Source organism: Eulemur rufifrons, chromosome 19 (assembly GCF_041146395.1).
Source record: "Eulemur rufifrons isolate Redbay chromosome 19, OSU_ERuf_1, whole genome shotgun sequence".
NCBI lineage: Eukaryota > Metazoa > Chordata > Mammalia > Primates > Lemuridae > Eulemur > Eulemur rufifrons.
This window is the reverse complement of record NC_091001.1, coordinates 81,472,859-81,491,763: the sequence shown is the minus strand read 5'-3', so window position 1 is coordinate 81,491,763 and position 18,905 is coordinate 81,472,859. Positions and strand designations below refer to the sequence as shown.

The following is an 18,905-nucleotide window of genomic DNA, read 5'->3' as shown; positions in this document are numbered from 1 at the left end:
GGCCAAGGCTTGCTTTGAACACTCCGGAAATCTGTTTTTCTGAGCAATAGGAGAGTATCGCTTGTCTGCTTGGTGTCCTCCCCATGGGCCCAATTTAGTTCAGCTTGCAGCCTTCACTGGAATTATTTTATTTCTTGTTTATTTAAACATGCCTTATTCCAAAAGAGGGATTTTGAGGCTTCTTACGGTGACACATAGAATATACTATATAAAATAAATGAGAAGGTGAGGGCAATTGGAAATTAGAAGGCCAGGAAAATATGATGAAGCCATGAATGGACTTCAGTACAGAAAATATATGCCATAGGAGCTCTTGTGGTTGTTAGAATTAGGTCATACATTTGGCTCTGAGTTGCACAGGGGCCAGAGCAAAGAGAGAAACAGGAACAGTTACAAGATTTATAGTGCCCAGGAATTGAAGCAATGTCAGTTCATCTGCAGTCCACCGTGTTCTAATGTTGAAACCTGATGGTTTTTCTCATGGGGCATCGTAAACGTGGCACTGTGTGATGTGATGAACCAACTCCTCAAAATATCTCTTCCATAAATATGGCTCTTTCGTACAAGTCCTTGCATGCCAGCAGATGGCCAAAGGCCAAAGCATAAGTCTGTAAAGACAGTTTTTCAGGAGACCTTTCACTTCTTTTTCTTCTCACTTCTTCCCAAGTCTCTCCCTGCTGCTCATCCCACCCTCCCTACTAGCATTTCAGACACTGGAAACACTTCATCTTGGAAAGTCTCGGAAGACTGGCATGGCCCTGCCCACTGACTGGAGGAGGTTTGCCTTTGGACTCCTTGCACTTTTAAGCAAGTGGAGCGTGGCATCTATGGAACAGCCATTCCCCGCCAGCACCCATAACTCGGCCTTGCCAGGGGCTGCCTGAATGTACGTTTCACAGGTGACAAATCTGCAGCCCAGTTTATTCAAAGAGCTTGCTTGTGGCAAGTCAGCATTCGGTGGTAGAGCCAGGGCTATCCCCTTCTCCTGCCTCACACCCTACAGCTCTTTTCACTGTGCTGATCCCATGTAAAATAAAAAGATCACTGTGTTTTGGGGCCTTTCTTTGAGTCAGTTGACAATTGCTGCAGAAGCTTTCTTAACTATGTCCTATAGATGTGAAAGACATCATCGCAAGGAATCAGAAGGCTGGTTTGTTTAAGACTCAGAAAATATCAAGCTGGTAAGACACCTTTCTGTGTTAAAACACTACAGTTGAAACTGCTTTTCTTGGTACTATGGGTGATTATTAAAAGCAATCATGGCTAACATTTATTGAGCACTTACTATGTGTCAGGCACTGTTTTAAGCACTTTACAAGTATCATCTCATTTAATGCTCATAAGACTCCTATGAAGCAGGCAGACACTCTCATTATCTCCAATTAATAGATGAGAAAACAGAAGATAAGTATATTAAACACTGGGTTGGGGATGATTTATGGGTGGAGATTATACAATGTGAGGTTGACAGAAGCCCAGACTGGGAACTCTTTAAATGGCTCTATTCCAGTGGTTCTCAACCTAGGGGCAGTTTTGCCCCCCAGGGAAATTTTGGCATTCTCTGGAAATATTTTTTATTGTCATGACTTGGAGGAGGAGAAGAAGTGTTGCTACTGGCACCCAGTGGTAGAGGCCAGGGACTATCCTATAGTGTACAGAACAGCCCTCCACAACCAAGAAGTATCTGGCCCCAAATGCCAATAGTGCCAAGACCCAGAAACCCTGCTCTAGTCCGTGATTTTAAGATAGGCTAGGTGTCCATTCCCTTTTAGATTCTGTTAATTCTTATCCAAACTAGGAGAAATGCTTGCCCTCAACAAAAACAATGGTATGTTCTGTGATTCTGTGTTTCATTTTTGCCCTGTTGGTAATGGACCTATAGGAATGAGTAATCATTTAGTAATTTTCACATGAAACCTCTATATTTGTGGATTTTTCTCATGCATTTAACCACAGACTTTATTAGCACAATTCCATTTTTAATTAATTATTTTATTTATTACTGTTCATCTGTCATCCTTTGGTATTTCGAGTTTTCCCTATGTTGAGGACACTCTCCCACACCAGCTGCCCAGTTTCATTAAAGGAAAAAAAAAAAGGTGGCCAAGTAACGATTTATTACAATGCTTGAAAACCTAAGCATTTGACGTGTTGGTGTGAGAGCTATGGAGTAGCAGTAATTTTTTTCTGTTATATTAGTTGGTGAATGTAATGCAGTTCCGTAGATATGTTTTAAATCCTGCATTAGAATGTTCAGCCGATGGCACAGGGGCAGCAGGCTGTTTCTCATATAAATGAACAAACAGTTCTCCTTCCCAGAGAACCCTGGGCAGGTTCAGAGAAAGAGAAAAGTGTGCCCTTACCTGTGTGCTCTTCATTCTCAGGGCACTTTCCTGCACAGTGCGGACAGCCATACCCTTCTGGAGAGGGCTTCATTTTTGGACATGATTTTCAACCTGGTCTTTTAGTTATCAATCAAAAGTGCATTTTCTATGTTGTCCTCATTTACATTTATTTAATGCTTATGGTCATTTGTGACCATTTGAGTGTATTTCAGCATATGGAATCAGGAAATAATAGATTTCAGCTTCATGCTGTGAAGAGAGATTGTGTTTTTACGAGACATAATGTTGTTTACTGGGTGTTAATAATCACTAATTAATAAACATAGCTAGACTTCTAAAATGCTGCATTTTGAGGAATAAAAATGTCAAGTGTTTAAAGTACGAAGTGCAATAGTATTTTCTATCATCGTTTCATAAAATAATTAAGTTACGTGAAGCAAAATGTCATTGTTCAACACAGATCATATCCCAAATGCTTAATACATGGCCTTTGTTTCTATTTTTCTGCTCTCAAAAATGCTATTTCTAAACATATTGTTCTGACATGTACTTGGACATATAGTCTATATGTCAGTAATCATATAGGAACCTCCAAGATGAGGGGTTTTATTCTGTCTTAATCTCATACTAATTGTGGTCAGTCTCTTTTAACCACTGCAAGAATTTTGTGGAAAGTCTGCTAAAGCACTTGCTAGAAAACAGGTGGATGAGTCAGTCCTTGAAATGCCTTGATCTTATATTAAGGAGCTACCTGACCACTTAACTATTAAGAAGCGCAGAGAAACTGCCAACCAATGATGTAGTAATCAGCATTCCCCTCCATCCACCACTTTCCCACCCATAACCAGTACAATGTGATGAAAGTATTAGTTCCATGAGAGAAGAAATAAAAGGAAACCATTCACAAAAGAACTAAGATACAGTTCAATATTCTTTTTTAGTGCCTTAATGCATATGCAGAATTTTTCCTCCAAATTGGAGGTGTGGAATAACAGTAGCGACAGATAACGAAGAGGTATTTACCATAGCTACAAAGCCCACACGTGAGCCAAATATTTCTGCTATTAAAAAGCACTTCAAAGCTTGACATGAAGTTTGTAACAGCTGAATGTCTCTTGTGACTTCATTTGCAAAGAAGATGTATAAGCTGAAAGGAAAGTAGTGATATGAGAACTGTGAGCCTAAGAAATGGTGTTTTTAAAAAAGAAATGAGATGCTGCCCAGAAATTTGACTGGTGCCCCCGCTCCTGTTCCCACTACTCTGACAATATTCTCAGTAACTACCAGCATTTTTCTGGCTACCAACCTCTTCCTACCTCTTATACAGGGACAGACCCAGGTTGTGTGGGGCCTGAAGCTTATTTTGAGGCCTTCTGTAGAAGGATGAATTTGATTATACCTTACGTTAGTTAGTAAATTTTACAGGAACATAGGACACTGAAGCTTCATTAGCCTCACCGTAAATCTGCCCCTGCTTTCCTAAGAACCACCTTCCTTGCCTAGAGTAACTCTCTTCCCTTATATGCCAAACTTTCTTGCTCCCTCTGATCCATTTTAATCCAAGTCTGATTGTTGCTAAATATGAAAAATATGTTGGTGAAAGTCTGAAGGCTTTAGCCCTGGTGGGATCTAGGATCCATATATTAATACATGAAGCATTATATTTATCACATCTCAAAGATCTTAATGCAATCATTTGATGGTGTATTTGTCCATCCACACAATCATCCATTCATTAACAAATATATCCAAGGTACTCTACCTTTGGGAATATAAATATGGAGTTATTGAGAATAATTCTTGAACAAAAGAAAACTATGCTTCTAAATATAGCTAGAGATTGATGAAAGAGCAAGGATATTTACAGCATCTCAATTGTTGGGTTTATGTGAAGCTGTCTTCAAAATTGTGACTAACAGAGAACCATTTGGTGCTTTTGACGTCTACATATTTCTAGGTCTTCCAGAATTAGTGAATAGCGTCATTCTCTGGTTAATATTAGTTAAAAGTTATACTTTTTAAAAAAGATCTATTAATTTTACCCTGTTGTGATGTTAAAAGTACATTTCACTTAAGAGTTTATCTTTGTGTGAAAGATGCTAGTGAATTTTAGGTTTACGACTTTTATTATTCTTTAATAAACTGAATTTTAGTAAACTATGGATCTTATTTTAAGACTTTTTTATCATCCAAATCTTACCTTTATGTGGGCCTCCCGGATTGCCTGTTGTTCCGCTTGCCCTGTTGCTTTTTAAGATTTTTATCTTTTCTAGGCTCAGTTTCCTTTACGAGTTAAATTGGGGATGTGGAAAATGATGATTTTAATGTACAACCCAACCAAGTGGGATCCAATGGCTGATCTTTCCAGGCCTTCTGCAGTCTGCCCTCAGCTCCTCAGGCCATCAAACCTCCACCTCCTCCTTCAGCCTCCCAAGCCTCCTCACACTCGCCTCCCACATATTTGGTCTTTCCAGCTCTGGTCTTTGCCAATCTTGTTACCCTCCTCTTTGTCCGTCCAAATCCTTCCTTTCAGGATGGCCCACGTACCATCTCCCCTGCCTTCTTGGACTCTTTCAGCCCACCCTAATCTCTTCTTTCTTTCAACTTCCGTTGGCCTTAGAATAGTGCCACAGTTTAATGTGGCACATTCTCTTTTTGTTCAAAGCATGTTGACTTTGTTTCTGTGTTCATTGGGTCATTCACTTGTTGACAGATATTTTGATAACCTTCTGTTTGCCAAGTACCATTCTAGGTGCTGGAGGTGTAGTGGTGAACAAGACTGAGAAAGTCCATGCCTTCTTGGAGTTCATATCCTAGGGAAGAAGACAGATAATTTTCTTGAAGGCAATGATTCTGCTTAGTATGTTTTCTTACTCCCTGAAGCAATTAATAGGCTTTATCCTTGGTATATGAAAGCTTTGTGTTTGAAAGATTTGTCTTTGGAGCACATTTTGAAAGATGTGAATCCATCAGGCTTATATAGAACCAAACAATTTTTAGTAGAAGAAAGTCAAGCTCTAGAGATTCCGACATCAGTTTCTATATCAGATAGCTGACTTTCATTTCAGGATTGGCTTCTTCTCAGGCATGCGCATGTAGTGTCTGTAGACAAACTGACAGTGTGAGTAGGCATTTATCTGTTCTTTGTCAGGTTGAAGAGGAAGGTTAGTAGAAGGTAACTGAGATAAGGAAGCTGAGGGCTCTCTTTAAGAAATTTTCTGATAAAATATACCTGTGAGTGAGTTTTGCTAGAATTACAGTAAAAGAATCTTGAGAACCGCTGAGAATTCTAGAGATGCCACTGTCCTGTTTCCTTCCTTAGCTATCTTGGATATGACAAAATGAAATTATTATGTGTGCTTTCTATTACTAACATAGAACATTGTTGATTTGCTTGACAATTTTATAGAAGGGCTCATGTCACTACTATTTAGTGTTTTGCACTGAAGAAACCAACTCACATAGGAAAGTTATCCTATGTTTCAGATAGTCTGATAGAGTTGCCCTTTTTGTATTAAAATGAGCCAGATTTTAAAATTTGGAGACACTGGGTTTTTATAGGGACCCTCTTAAACTATAGTAAATTAAAAATTAAGGCCTTTTATTTTACAATAACATTGTGTTGACTCTTCAGACTTGCCCATTCCTATTCTTGATCAAGGTCAAAATCTCACCACCAACATTAGGCCTGTACTGATAGCCAGGTGTGCATATCAGACAAGTGTATTCTCTGTGAACATGTCTTCCGGTGTTAAGAGAAAAATCCTTCTCCCTTCACAGAATTTTATATCACATAAGTTATATACCAATAAAAATGTCTATTTTCAAAGTAGTTTTTCACTTAAAAAGGGACAGGGACAGTCTTTAAAAATTTTTTTAGAGAATGGCCCATCATGATTCACTAAACAATCATTTATTTTTTACCTTAATAATGGACATTAATTTGCTTTCAAACAATGCTGCAGTGAAACACATCTGTACATAAACCATATGTTTGCAAGTATATCTATAGAACAAATTTTCAGAAGTGGATTTTGTCTATTTGTATGACCCTAGCAAACACTGTGTAACTATAACTTTGCAATATATTTTCATAGCTATTGAGACTAATGCCATTATTCTTTCTTCCTTAGAATTTTCTAAAATTCTGTTGTTTTTTATTATATTGGCATTTTCATTGTGATTGAAATAAATTTATAAATAAATTTGCTAACACCTGACTTTTTAAAAACTTTGAGTCTTCCTATTCAAGAACATGAATGTTTTTATTTAAGCTTTTTTAGGTGTTTCACTAGCATTTTCAATTCTCTTGTTAAGTTTATTTTTGCAAACTATCTTTTTTGTTAGTCTTATAAATACGATCTTCTCTTCCATTATGTTTTCTAACAGGTTGTATCTGCATATATAAAAAACAAAGCTATAGTGTTTGGTGTAGTAAATGTTTAGTCACCTCAGTGAGTTCTTATTATTTCTAATACTTTGTCAGTTTATCCTCTTGAATTTTCCAAATAAACCGTCATATCATCTTCAAATGATGACAATTTTGACCTCTTTCTGCTTCTTATAGCTCTTTTTTCTTTCTCTTGAATAATTTTATTAGATAAAAGTTTTCACAATGATTATTAAATAATAGGCATCTTTGGATCTGACTTTGTTGAGAATCTGCTACTGTTTCAATATTAAGCATGCATTAGCTTTTGGGTTGAGATATACATTTTTTTTATCTTGTTAAGGAATTCTTGTGTTGATTTCTATTTTTAAGAGATTTCTTATCATAAATAAATATGGAATTTTAGCAGATGTCTTTTCAGCATCAATGGAGATGACCAGGCCGGGCGCGGTGGCTCACGCCTGTAATCCTAGCACTCTGGGAGGCCGAGGCGGGTGGATCGCTCAAGGTCAGGAGTTCGAGACCAGCCTGAGCAAGAGCGAGACCCCGTCTCTACTAAAAATAGAAAGAAATTATCTGGCCAACTAAAATATATATATACAAAAAATTAGCCGGGCATGGTGGCACATGCCTGTAGTCCCAGCTACTCGGGAGGCTGAGGCAGAAGGATCGCTTGAGCCCAGGAGTTTGAGGTTGCCGTGAGCTAGGCTGACGCCACGGCACTCACTCTAGCCTGGGCAACAAAGCAAGACACTGTCTCAAAAAAAAAAAAAAAAAAATGGAGATGACCAAATTGCTTTTCTTATTTAACCTCTATGACAAATCATTTTAACAGGTTTCCTAATATTAAAACATTTCTGCATTTCTAGTTACTTGGTCATGATGTCTTCATTCTTCTTTTAATATGCTGCTGTACTCTAATAATCTGTTATCTGGGATTTTTTAAATATCAACTTTATTGAAATATAATTCACATACTATACAAGTCACCCACTTAAAAGTATACAAAAAAAGTATACTGTTTTTACAGGTTTGTGCAACCATCACAATCAATTACAGGGTATTTTTATCACCCCAAAAGAAACCCTGTAGCCATTAGTAATCACTCCTTACCACCCACCTACTTTTCCTCCTTCCCAGGGCTAGGCAACCACTATCTATGTTCTGTCTCTGTGCATTGCTTATTCTGGACATTTCACATAAATGGAATCATACAACATGTGGTCTTTTGAGTCTGGCTTCTGTCACTTAACGTGGTGTTTTCAAGGTTCATTAATGTCGTAGCATGCATCAACGTGTTTATGGCTGAACAATATTCCACTTATATGGTTATACATTTTATTTATCCATTCATCAGTTGGTGGATATTTGGGTTGTTTCCATGTATTGGCTATTATGGATAATGCTGCCAGGAACATTTATGTATAAGATTTTGTGATGTTTCATTTTGGTTGGGTCTATGTGGTCATATAATAACTCTACATTTAAACTTTTGAGGAACTGCCAAACTATTTTTCAAAGTGGCTGGACCACTTTACATTCCCACCAGCAGTGTATGATATCATCTGGCCTTTTACCTTCATCAGCAAAATTGGTTCAGGGTTTCCTTTATCATGCAATCTTTGTCAGATTTTAACATCAAGTTCTTAAAAGAATTTGGAAGCTTTTCTTACCTTTTGAACCACCTCTTAGTGGGTCACCCTACGCTGCTACCCTAATTCTAGATCAGAATAATGTTTACCCTATTATTTTGTATATGATATTAATAATTTATAGTGGCAAGAAATAAAAATGATTCCTATACTAAAAAATACTCTGCACTTGGAAGCACATTAAGCCTGAAAAATAAAGAAAAAAAGAAAAAGAAATAAAAACACCAAAAAGCAATAATTAATTTTGTTATTTCATATCAAATGGCACATAATTATAATTTCCAATCCATTAGTTCTAATAGTTTGTTGTCACTTTGTTTGCTACCATATAAGTTAATCAGCTGTCATAATCATAGAATCAGAGATATTTGAGATGGAAAATATAATTAGTAAAATAATTAGTACTTTTCATTCTAAGATTTCAAGACCCTACGCAGTCCTCTTTAACCAGTGCAGAATACACCAGTCTCTAGCATGGGGGAGGTCTGAATGTTAGGCAAATCTACCTTCCTTTTGCACTCTGGAATAAGTTCATTTCAGCTAAATTCCAGACAAAAACACAGAGCTGGGATCAGCCTTAAAGTCAGTCCAGAAACATATAAGTGATAAACTGGAGCAACAGTTCTCAAACTTTATTCTCAGAATCATTTGCAGAGTTTGTTACGACACAGATTGTTGGGCCCCACACCCTTGGAGTCTGAAGTAGGGCCCGTGACTTTTCATTTCCAACAGGTGACTCTGACGCTGCTGGTCTGGAGCCCTCATTTGGGAACCACTGAACTAGAGTCCTGAGAGTTTTTCATTAAATTCCATCGTGTTGCATTGCTTTAAAGTTGTCCAGATTTCTGAAATTTGTTAAAGCCAGCTCCATTCACTGTATTTGCTTGCTTGTTTTACAGATGCCATGTACTTACAATGAAAGAAAAAAACCTGACTCACAGTCAGCTCTCAGTTGTCTGTAGTTAACTAATCTTGTAGGGCTTCTAAGGTAAAAATTTCATTGAGACCCAATTTTACTTCCCCCTTACCTTTCTCCAAGCCTTATTCCTAGTCTAAAAATGTAAATTAATTTTTTTTGATGATAGAAACAGCAAAGTTGATCGGGTCATCTGTTTCAAGGAATTTAAATATGTGAAATCCTGTTTTGGTTAATCTGTGATGTTCCTTCCTTCCCTTAGCTAAGGGCCGTGTTCTTAACCAAGTCTGTCTTTAGGGCAACTGTTATTTCTCTGGAGTGGTGCCCTCTTTAAAATTCCCCTTTGGAAAATAATGAAATCTGATGCTTGGAACTGAAGTCTAGACCTGTGGCTAAAGGATGTTCTAAACCTAAATCCAAATATGTAGAGATTTTCTGGAACAGGGTTTCTCCTAGGGGTTCAGGACCTATCATCATGGGAATCACCTGTGGGACTTTCTTTTAAAAACATGTTTCTAGGCCTCAGACTAACTTTGTTTGCTCAGTCAGACTCCATGGGGTTGAGGCTTATGAATCTGACAGTTTAACAACCTCTTCGGGTGATTCTAATATATCTGGAGCACAGCCCACACTTTGATAAACCCACTTTATATCTCTAGATTGCTGCTCAGATTAGTAAACTGAAAGCACAGAGGTAAAAGTATGGATATCCTCTGTCCATAGCAGAGGTATTCTTTACCTTCTACCTCAGGGCTTTATTCCCCACTTTGGACTCTGAATTTCTATGGTGTCATCTTAATGAAGATGTGACTGGCATTGAAAGGGGAAAGTTGGACAGATAGGAGAGTAATTCTTCTGATTAGTTTCTTGCCTACATCACAGCCTTTAGTTGTTGGGATTCAGCAGAAAGCACACATTAGAGGTGGAAAAAGCTTTAGGGTTAATCCAACCGCAGTTCTCAACCAGAGGTGGACTTTGTGTCTACCTCTGCACTGTGTGTAATCACATGGGACATTTTTGTTTGGTTGTCACAATAGCTAAGGGTTTTTATAGTCCCGAGGGGAACAGGGACTGAAAACATCCTACAATACAAGGGACAGTCCACTACAATGAAGAATTGTCCTTCCCAGCTGTCAATACTACCCCAGGTGAGAAATACTAGTTCTAGACTAGGTGAGAAAATGAAGATCCAAAGATAATGCTTGGATCTCTTTTATAGCATTGTTATGTTTTCTGGACCTGTGTATGTGTGTGCGTGTGTGTGCACGCACATATGTGCTATATCTGTCTTATATATACTCTGTAAGGTTATAGAATTGCTTTTATTAATGAATAACATCTTTGTCTAAAATATTTCACTAAGCTGCTATTCTAGTTCAACTTATATTATTCAGTTCAATTCAATAAAAGGTAATCTAGTGTATGCTACGTGTCAGGCACTGTGATGGGCTCTCTAGGGATTCTGAGAATGAGTAAGGTGAGGTTTCTGCCTTTAGGAAGTTCCAGATGTCCAGACAAGAGAGAGACACTTCCCCAGCTACCAAGACACAAGACAGAATCTGCTTTAATTGAGTTAATTATGCTATGTGAGTATACAGAGATCAGTCATTTAATGCGGAAGGATCTGAGAACGCTTCCTGAAGGAGGTGGCCATTGAGCTGTGACCTAGTAAATTAAAGGCAATGAAAGAAAAACAGTTGAAGTGAGCATTCCAGGTATAAAAAGCAGGGAGGAAGTAATCAAAGACATAGAAGTAGAAAAGATGTATCCAGGCAAAGTGAGTTATTTGTGATGAATAGGGAGAGACTAGAGGCAGACAGACCAGTTAAGAAGTCATCACGTTGGGGTGGAGGGGGAGTGAATGGGACATGCACGTGAAGGTGTCAGGCAAAGTTCTATTTCTTGATCTGGGTGGTGGTTACAAGGGTGTTTGCCTCACGATAATGAAGGCATATATTTGTTTCATCTGGCTTATTGTTTAATGTGCCTATATTTTATTTTACAATAACAAGGGCCTTTTGATTTTGAAAAAGCCATTTCAGTAGTTCCAGAGAGAAAGAAAGAAGTAGTCCAGGCCTGAATGAGAGTGAAAAATGGTGAGCAAATATGGAGCCATTCCACACAAGTGATGGTATGTGAGATGCAAAGAGAACAGGCAAAATCCAATATATTTTCTTCTCAGATATTGTAGTTTTCATTTCTGGAAGTTTGATTTGGGACTTTAAAAAATCTCTTCCATGACACCACCTGATTTGTGGGATATATTAAATACCATTATGATTACTATTTTAATGACCTTGTCTGCTAATTCTGACATCTGTGTCAGTTTTACAACAGGTTCAATTATTTGATTTGTCTCCTAACTATGGATTTTGTTATTTTAATTCTTTGCATATTTGGCTATCTTTGATTATATACCAGGCATTTTGAATTTAACCATATTTAGATCTGAACATTTTGGTATTCCTGTAAATGTTTTGAGTTTTGTTCTGGGGTATACTTAAGTTACTTTGAAATAGTTTGATACTTTTGTGTCTTGCTTTTGAGATTTGTCAGGCAGAGCCAGGGCAGTGTTTAGTCTAGGACTCATTATTCTCCACTGCTGAGACAAGACCTTCTGAGGACTCTACCCAATGTCTGTAAATTGTGAGGTTTTCTAGTCTGCCTGGTGGAACAGGCACTATTCCTGGCCCTGTGTAAACACTGGCCCACTCCCCTCCAATCCTCTTAGATGGTTCTTTCTCTAACCTCAAGTAGTTTCCTCACATGCATGCATGAATTAGTTCTCTACAGAATACTCTTCAGGGACCATCTACAGATTTCCAGCGTTCTTGCTCTGTGCAGCCCTCTTCTATTCAGTACTCCATCCTGGGAGCTCTAACTGCCTCAGTTTCCTCAGACTCTCGGTTTCATCTCCTTAGCTCAGGCAGTCCACCTGGTTCTACCTCATTCTCCCTCTCTATGCTGTGCCTGGAAACTCCCTCAAGGCAGTGCTCTGAGGTAATAGTAGGGCTCGTTTCGTTTGTTTTTCCTTTCTCAAGGATCACTGTCCTGTGTTGCTCATGTTCAGTGTCTTGAAAACTACTGTTTTATATATTTTGTCTACTTTTTTTGGTTGTTTTATGCAAAAGGCTAAATGAGGGCCTTGTTATTCCATCTTTGCCGGAAGCAGAAGTCCTCAGAAACCATTCTAAGTGGCCTTCCTATCTAGCTAATCTACATTTCTATTCAGAGGACAACTTAATAATAAAAACTTCTATTTCTTGAGGGCCTTTTGGGTGTCAGGCACTGTGCTAGGTATAGTTACACAGAATTTATTTACATAACATATTTATTGAGCAGTTATTGTGTACCAGGGACTGTTCCAAGCATTGGAAATACATCACTGTACCAAACAGATTTTAAGAATCTCTATCCATGTGGTGTTTATATTCTAGTGGGGAAAAAGAGAAAAAACAAAATTAACGATTTAGTTATATAGCACTTTAAAGGTTAATGACTGCTATAGAAAAATAAAAAGCAAGATAAGGGATTTCTGAAGTGCTGGACTAAAAATAAATGATTGCAGTTTTAAAGAGGGTGGTCAAGGGAGGCTCCCTGAGAAGGTAAGGCATTTGAGCAAAGACATAAAGGAGGTGAGGAGAGAGCCATAGAGGTATCTGGAGGAAGAGCATTTAGGCAGAGTGAGCAGCCAGTATCAAGCTCCTAGGACAGAAGCATGCATCGTGTACCTAAGAAATCATAAGGAAGTCAGTGTCATTAGAGGAAAGAGAACAAAGGGGAGAGTAATAGGAGATGAGGTCAGTGGTAACCAGGCCTAATTGTATAGGGTCTTGTAAGTCATTGCAAAGACACTGGCTTTACTCTGAGTGAAGAGAGGAAAGGCTCATGATCTGACCTATGTTTTAAAAGGATCACTCTGGCTGCTGTCTTGAGCAGAGATTGTAGGATGACAGGTGGAAGCAGGGAGACCAGTTAGGAGATGAGGCAATAAATCAGATGAGAAGTGATGGTCGTTTAAACCAGGTGGGAGCAGTAGAAATAGAGAGAAGTGGTTGGATTTTGATACATTTCAAAGATAGAACCACCTGCATTTCTGGCATACTTAATGTGGAGCATAAAATAAAAGATCAGGGATATATTCAAGGTTTTTGGCCTGAGCCAAAAAGATAGAATTACCATTAACGAGATAAAAAAAGGCTGTGAGTGAGTGAATTTGAGGAACGATGATCAGGAATTCAAATTTGAACATGTTAAATTTGAGATGTCTATTGGATATCCAAGTGGATATATTAAAATAGGAAGTTGGAGGTATGAATCTGGAGTTCATGGGAGAGGTACAGGCCAATAGGTCCAGTAGAATGAAGACTAAGAACTGACCTGAATTTAGCAATGTGGAGATCTTTGGTGAGTTTGACAACAGCATTTTGGTGGAATGTCAGGGCTTGATTGCAGTGGATTTAAGAGACAATGGGAGGAGAGGAATTGGAAACAGTTGTTTAAACTCTGTTTTCAAGGAGTTTTTCTGCAAGCGAGGAACAGAGAAATGGAGCAATAACTGGAGGGAAGGGAGCATCAAGAGAGGGTATTTTACAAGGGGAGAAATAACTGCACATTTGAATATTGGTGGAAATAATCCAGAGAGAGAAAAGAGCTGATAATGTAGGAAAGAGAAAGGAAATTGCTAGAGCCATGTGCTGGAATAGATGAAAGGGGATGGATGTGGGCTATACAAGAAGATACTGGCTGTAGACAGGAGTACAGATACCTCATCTGTGATAATAGGCAGGAAGGCATAGTATGTAGGTGCAGATGCTGTCAGGAGCATAAATGTGGTGGTGGGAGTTTATGGAAGTTCTCATCTGATTGCTGCAATTTTGACAGTAAAGTAGGAAGCGAGGTCATCAGCTGAAAGTGAGGATGAGGGAGGTAGTGTTAGAATTTTGAAAAGAGAAGAGAAAGTGCAAAATAATGAGCTAGGAGAGTGGGAGACTAAAAGGACAAAGGAAATGTAAGTATAACTGCCAGACATCATTAAGAGTTCACTTGAGGTTCATGGTCATGAATTTAAAGCAAAGCCAGTCAGAATGCTTGTGTGCTGTCTCCAGCCACATTTAGTGCACAAGGTGCAGTCACGGATCAGTCTGAGAGCTGGATTTAACAAATACAAGGAAGTAAGAGAGGGACAAGGGAGTAGGGAGTGTATACAAGGGAGTAATTAAAATGATAGGCTATGGAATTTAAGCTGGGTAAGAAAGAAAGATAAATATTAGGAAAGAGGGACAGTGACATGGTGATAAGATCAGTGTGGGCCAGTAGGATTGAAGAATGGCTGGATTAGCGTAACTTCTAGAAGGAGTGAGCTGTGAAAGACAGCAGGGGTTGGTCAGAGAGTGGATTAGGGTTGCAGTAATTGGTCAAGACAAGGTCTAGAGCAGTGCTACCCAATGAGTAGGCTGTGGACTGGTGTGAACTGTATTTTATTGATCTCTAGTGAAGTTAAGTTGAGAAATTGAAATGTTTGGCAACACTGCTCCAACATCCAAGCATATGATCAGTGGACTTGTTTTGGGATGCATTTGTTTTTTTCAGTCTCATTTGTCTACTGATTTGTGATTGTGTTTTGCAAAAGTATTGGTCTACAACAGATTGGATACAAACAAACAAAAGCAGGTCCTTCCCCACAGCTGAAGCACTGCTCTTGTGTACATGACTATGCATGGGAGTGTCTCCGGAAGGTAGCGGCAAGGTCATTGGAGGAGAGGAGTTAGAAGGACCAGCCCTTTGAATAATGAAGTCACCATCATCTCTAGCCTCCAAGATAGCAGGCTGCCTGATAGCACAACTCCAGGGGGTACCATTCCCATTGTATGTTTTGTGAACAATACAACTCCATATACAGGATGAATGGTGCTCTTGGAGTGTTCAAGGAGGTGACCATTGTAATCCCCATTTTACAGATCAGAAAACAAGCTCAGAAAGGTTAAATAATTGCCTAAACTCAGACAGCTACTAAAGGTAGGAACCAAGATTGAACCTAGGTGTGTCAGTTGTGCTAAAGTTGGACTCTTTCCACAACACCACTCTCCCTCTGTCACATGCTTGCAGCACAGCCATAAGCCTCGTGAGAACTAGGGGAAAATGCCTTTTGAGAATGTATTGTGGTCCATGTGACCAAGCCGGGCATTTCAATTTATTTTAGAGCCACAACTCGTTACAGCTGCCGTGGTAATCCATGGCCATCACACCCCTGTCTCTCCAGTTTGTCTTTGTTGAACCAAGAGGCTGAAGCACCTCAGGAATACAACATCCAGTGTCAACACAGATTTCTTGCACTTTCTGTTCTTGTGCTTTAGTAATTACATGTATGTTAAAAGCATGTTCTAAATAGTCATTTGTGGAATGGTAAGATTGAGTAATTTGAATACTTTTATCTTTTTTCTCAAATTTTGTGTGATGGATACATTACTTTGTGATCTGAGAAAGTCTAGTATATTAAATAGATCTCTATTTTAATCCATCTTGTTCACATAGAAGCTAAGACTTTCAGTCCCTTGATGAGGGCTGAGCTGGCCCACTTTCCCACTGAGCCTGAGTCCCGGGTGTGCTGGAAGCCTCAGCATTTCCAGAAAAGTTGGTGTTGGTTGTTTCCCACTCTCCCTAGGTACATGAAGTTTCTGAGGAACCCCAAAATAAAGTAAGCATTAATCTCTCAGGGATTTCCTGGTTTCCTTCATTTCTTGCCTTTCTAGCGGTCCTGGGCAAGTACAAGAATAGAGTGAATTTATAAAGCTCGTCTCTGTGTCACAGGACCTGTGAACACTGAGGGAATCGACTTCTTCTGGAAAGCCCTTCCTGGTGCTCCAAGTCATACGCTCACACAACACGTAGGATACAGCATTGGATTAAGGGCTATGTGTCTGTGTGGCTGGCCAGGCTGCCCCTGTGAAGGCACCGCCCACAACACCGCACAGCTCTTGACACACAATAAGGAGGCGCTTGGCAGGGATTAGTTGAACCAGTGAATGAACTAACATTCACGTGTATGGGTATTTTTGTGGTGATGTGTTTAATCTTTTCTACCTTAAGAAATTCACTAGCATTGATGTACTATGTATGAAAATGACTTTTGGATTGCCTAGAATAAGACTTATTTTTGTATTCAAACACATGACTTTTCACAGAGGGAAGATGTAGAAAAAATAACCCATCAAAGTAAGCAAATATAACTGGACAGGGTAGGATATGATCACTCAGTTTAGCTCTAAAGAATCAAAATGGAAAATAGGAGCAGAATTTTACTTTGAAAAATAGTACTGCAAATCACAATTTTGGTGTGGTGGAGAGACAAATAGTTAAAATACCCGATAATCATCACAGTTATCAATTGAGAGTAACTTAAAACCTCTGGTTGCTTTTATAAGCATAACTAGAGTTTTCAAATGCATGTTATTAGTTATTGTTATTAATGTGAGGTTTAAAATCTCATCATCTTTTGGAGATTAAGTGTCAGTATAGGTGAATTTTTAAATATGCCTAACAACAGAACTACAAAATGAAAGTTTCTTCTTCTTTACTTCCAACTTGACAAATTGCTCATTCCATCAATAAGAAATGCAACTGACATGTAAGGCAAGATGGATATACACTAAGTCTCACATCATTTACTTTTTATAAATTTGTATTCCAGTCAGATGGGGACTACTTCGATTTCAATATGTACCTCATTGACGTTAAGGGTCTAGAATCATTCTAATGACTATGGTGAAGATAAGATATTTCTCCCTAGTTTGCTCACAAAAACGTATGAAAACTAGCAAAAAGCCTAACTATCGTATTTAAATAGAGAATTCTTCCTTTTCTAGATTTGAAGACTAAAATATAGAAGACAGTTACATCCTACTTTTTTTAATTATACCTTTTGAAATAATTTGTATATACCTTTTAAATAATTTCAAGTGCCACAAAAAATAATGTTAATAGCTCAAAATCAAAAGTTAAAAAAAAAACCCTAAGTATAATTTTTAAAATCTTTTTCTCCTCAAGCGTTTTACGATGGGATAATGAGACAGATGTCTCTCAACTGGAAGGACATTTTGACATTGTTATGTGTGCTGACTGGTAAGTACATAAAAATCATAAAACTCCTGTTAGAAAAAATAGCTTTGCTGGAGTAATTGGGCTGTACTGCTTTGCTGACGGCTAAGCAAAGTCAACAAATGAAGCACAAAGCCACCTTAACCTCAACAAATTAATATTCATCTCCATGTGACAGTTATAAGGTAGTCTTCTATCACACAGTAACTTCTACCACATTATTTCCCAAAGATTGATTTTGAGAAGCATTTCCATTTTCTGGAATTGCCTCTGTTTCATGCTTGACGTATCAGTAAATGGACGACTTAGGCAAATTGCAAATAATTATGGCTCGGAGAGGAATAGTCTGGAGAAAAAGGAGTTTATCAACACAAACAGCTCAATTAGCTTACTTCTTAGGAGAGATATGACTATTGATATAAGGGAATATGTATATGTGTACACATGTATATACTCTCCAGCAAATAAACATATCTGTGGAATATCTTTGGGGAAATAGCGTTTCTTAAAATGTATATTTGCTATCTAATGTTTTCAGTGTATCCAATTATCGTATTTAATTATACACAAAACAAATATTATAAAATGACGTTTTATTCTTATGCAAATAATAGCATTACAATCTCTGACAGGTGCCTGCTTTTTAAAAATAATTTACATTAGATATTTTATCTTCTGTTTTAGCCCAATCTATGTATTTGTTAATGAAAGTCTGATCCTAAGTTACAGGATAAACATGCATCATAATTATTTCAGCATATGGGAAACATTGACATTTCACAAGTTTTTTCCCTGTCAATAGTAAGATCTCTTTTGTAGTTTTATGATCTTTGTTATGACACTTTAGATCTGAAAACACAGGTTTAGATTCTGAAGTTCTATTATTATATATTGATAAGCCCAATCATAAGATCCAGAACTCAGAGAAGACTCCCTAGAGGAGAGTTGAATGGAATTTTCAGGAAGTAGGTTTTTCTGTTATTATTATTTTAATGAGATTTACAATGGATAACTTTTCTTCTGAAGTCAATGGAATGAGGTTTGCTTTTTTTTCTCTTCTGAAAGATACTTCTCAATGAAAAATAACTATTTTGTTCTATTTTTCGCTGACGGGTTCTAGTTTCTTATGCCCTTTTAGTCTTTTTGCACCCACTTTCAGAAAGCCTTCTTCCAAAATGGGAGAAACCTAGATTTCTGACTAATCATTGGTAATGTGCCTCAATTCTGTATCCCTCATCTAATCAAAAATAAGGAGCTAAAACCTCACCGTATGATTTGAGCAAGTAATTTAGTAAATGCCTTTCCTCACCAAATATGAGAAAGAATCCTCCAGGTTTCATTGCACAGATGAAGATAATGCTGGCAGGATTAGATCAGATTAAGCATGAAAGTCAGATCAGAGAGCAGCGGCAAGAGGGAAGGGGGCAGCGTCTTCTTGAAGGTTTAGACGGGGGTCACACGCGGATGGGCGCTGATTATGTGGGGAAGGCAGGTCTGGCCAAGAG

General features: G+C 38.2%; 1 protein-coding gene across 1 annotated transcript in view; it reads left to right on the top strand.

The window, feature by feature from the left end:
- Positions 1-18,905, top strand: part of CAMKMT (calmodulin-lysine N-methyltransferase) — a 326,819-nt gene that overhangs the window by 284,341 nt on the left and 23,573 nt on the right. Inside the window, exons 7-8 of the mRNA XM_069494781.1 lie at positions 1,115-1,181; positions 17,350-17,424. Of these exons, the coding sequence (XP_069350882.1) occupies positions 1,115-1,181; positions 17,350-17,424 (142 nt within the window). The remainder of the gene's footprint in view (positions 1-1,114; positions 1,182-17,349; positions 17,425-18,905) is intronic.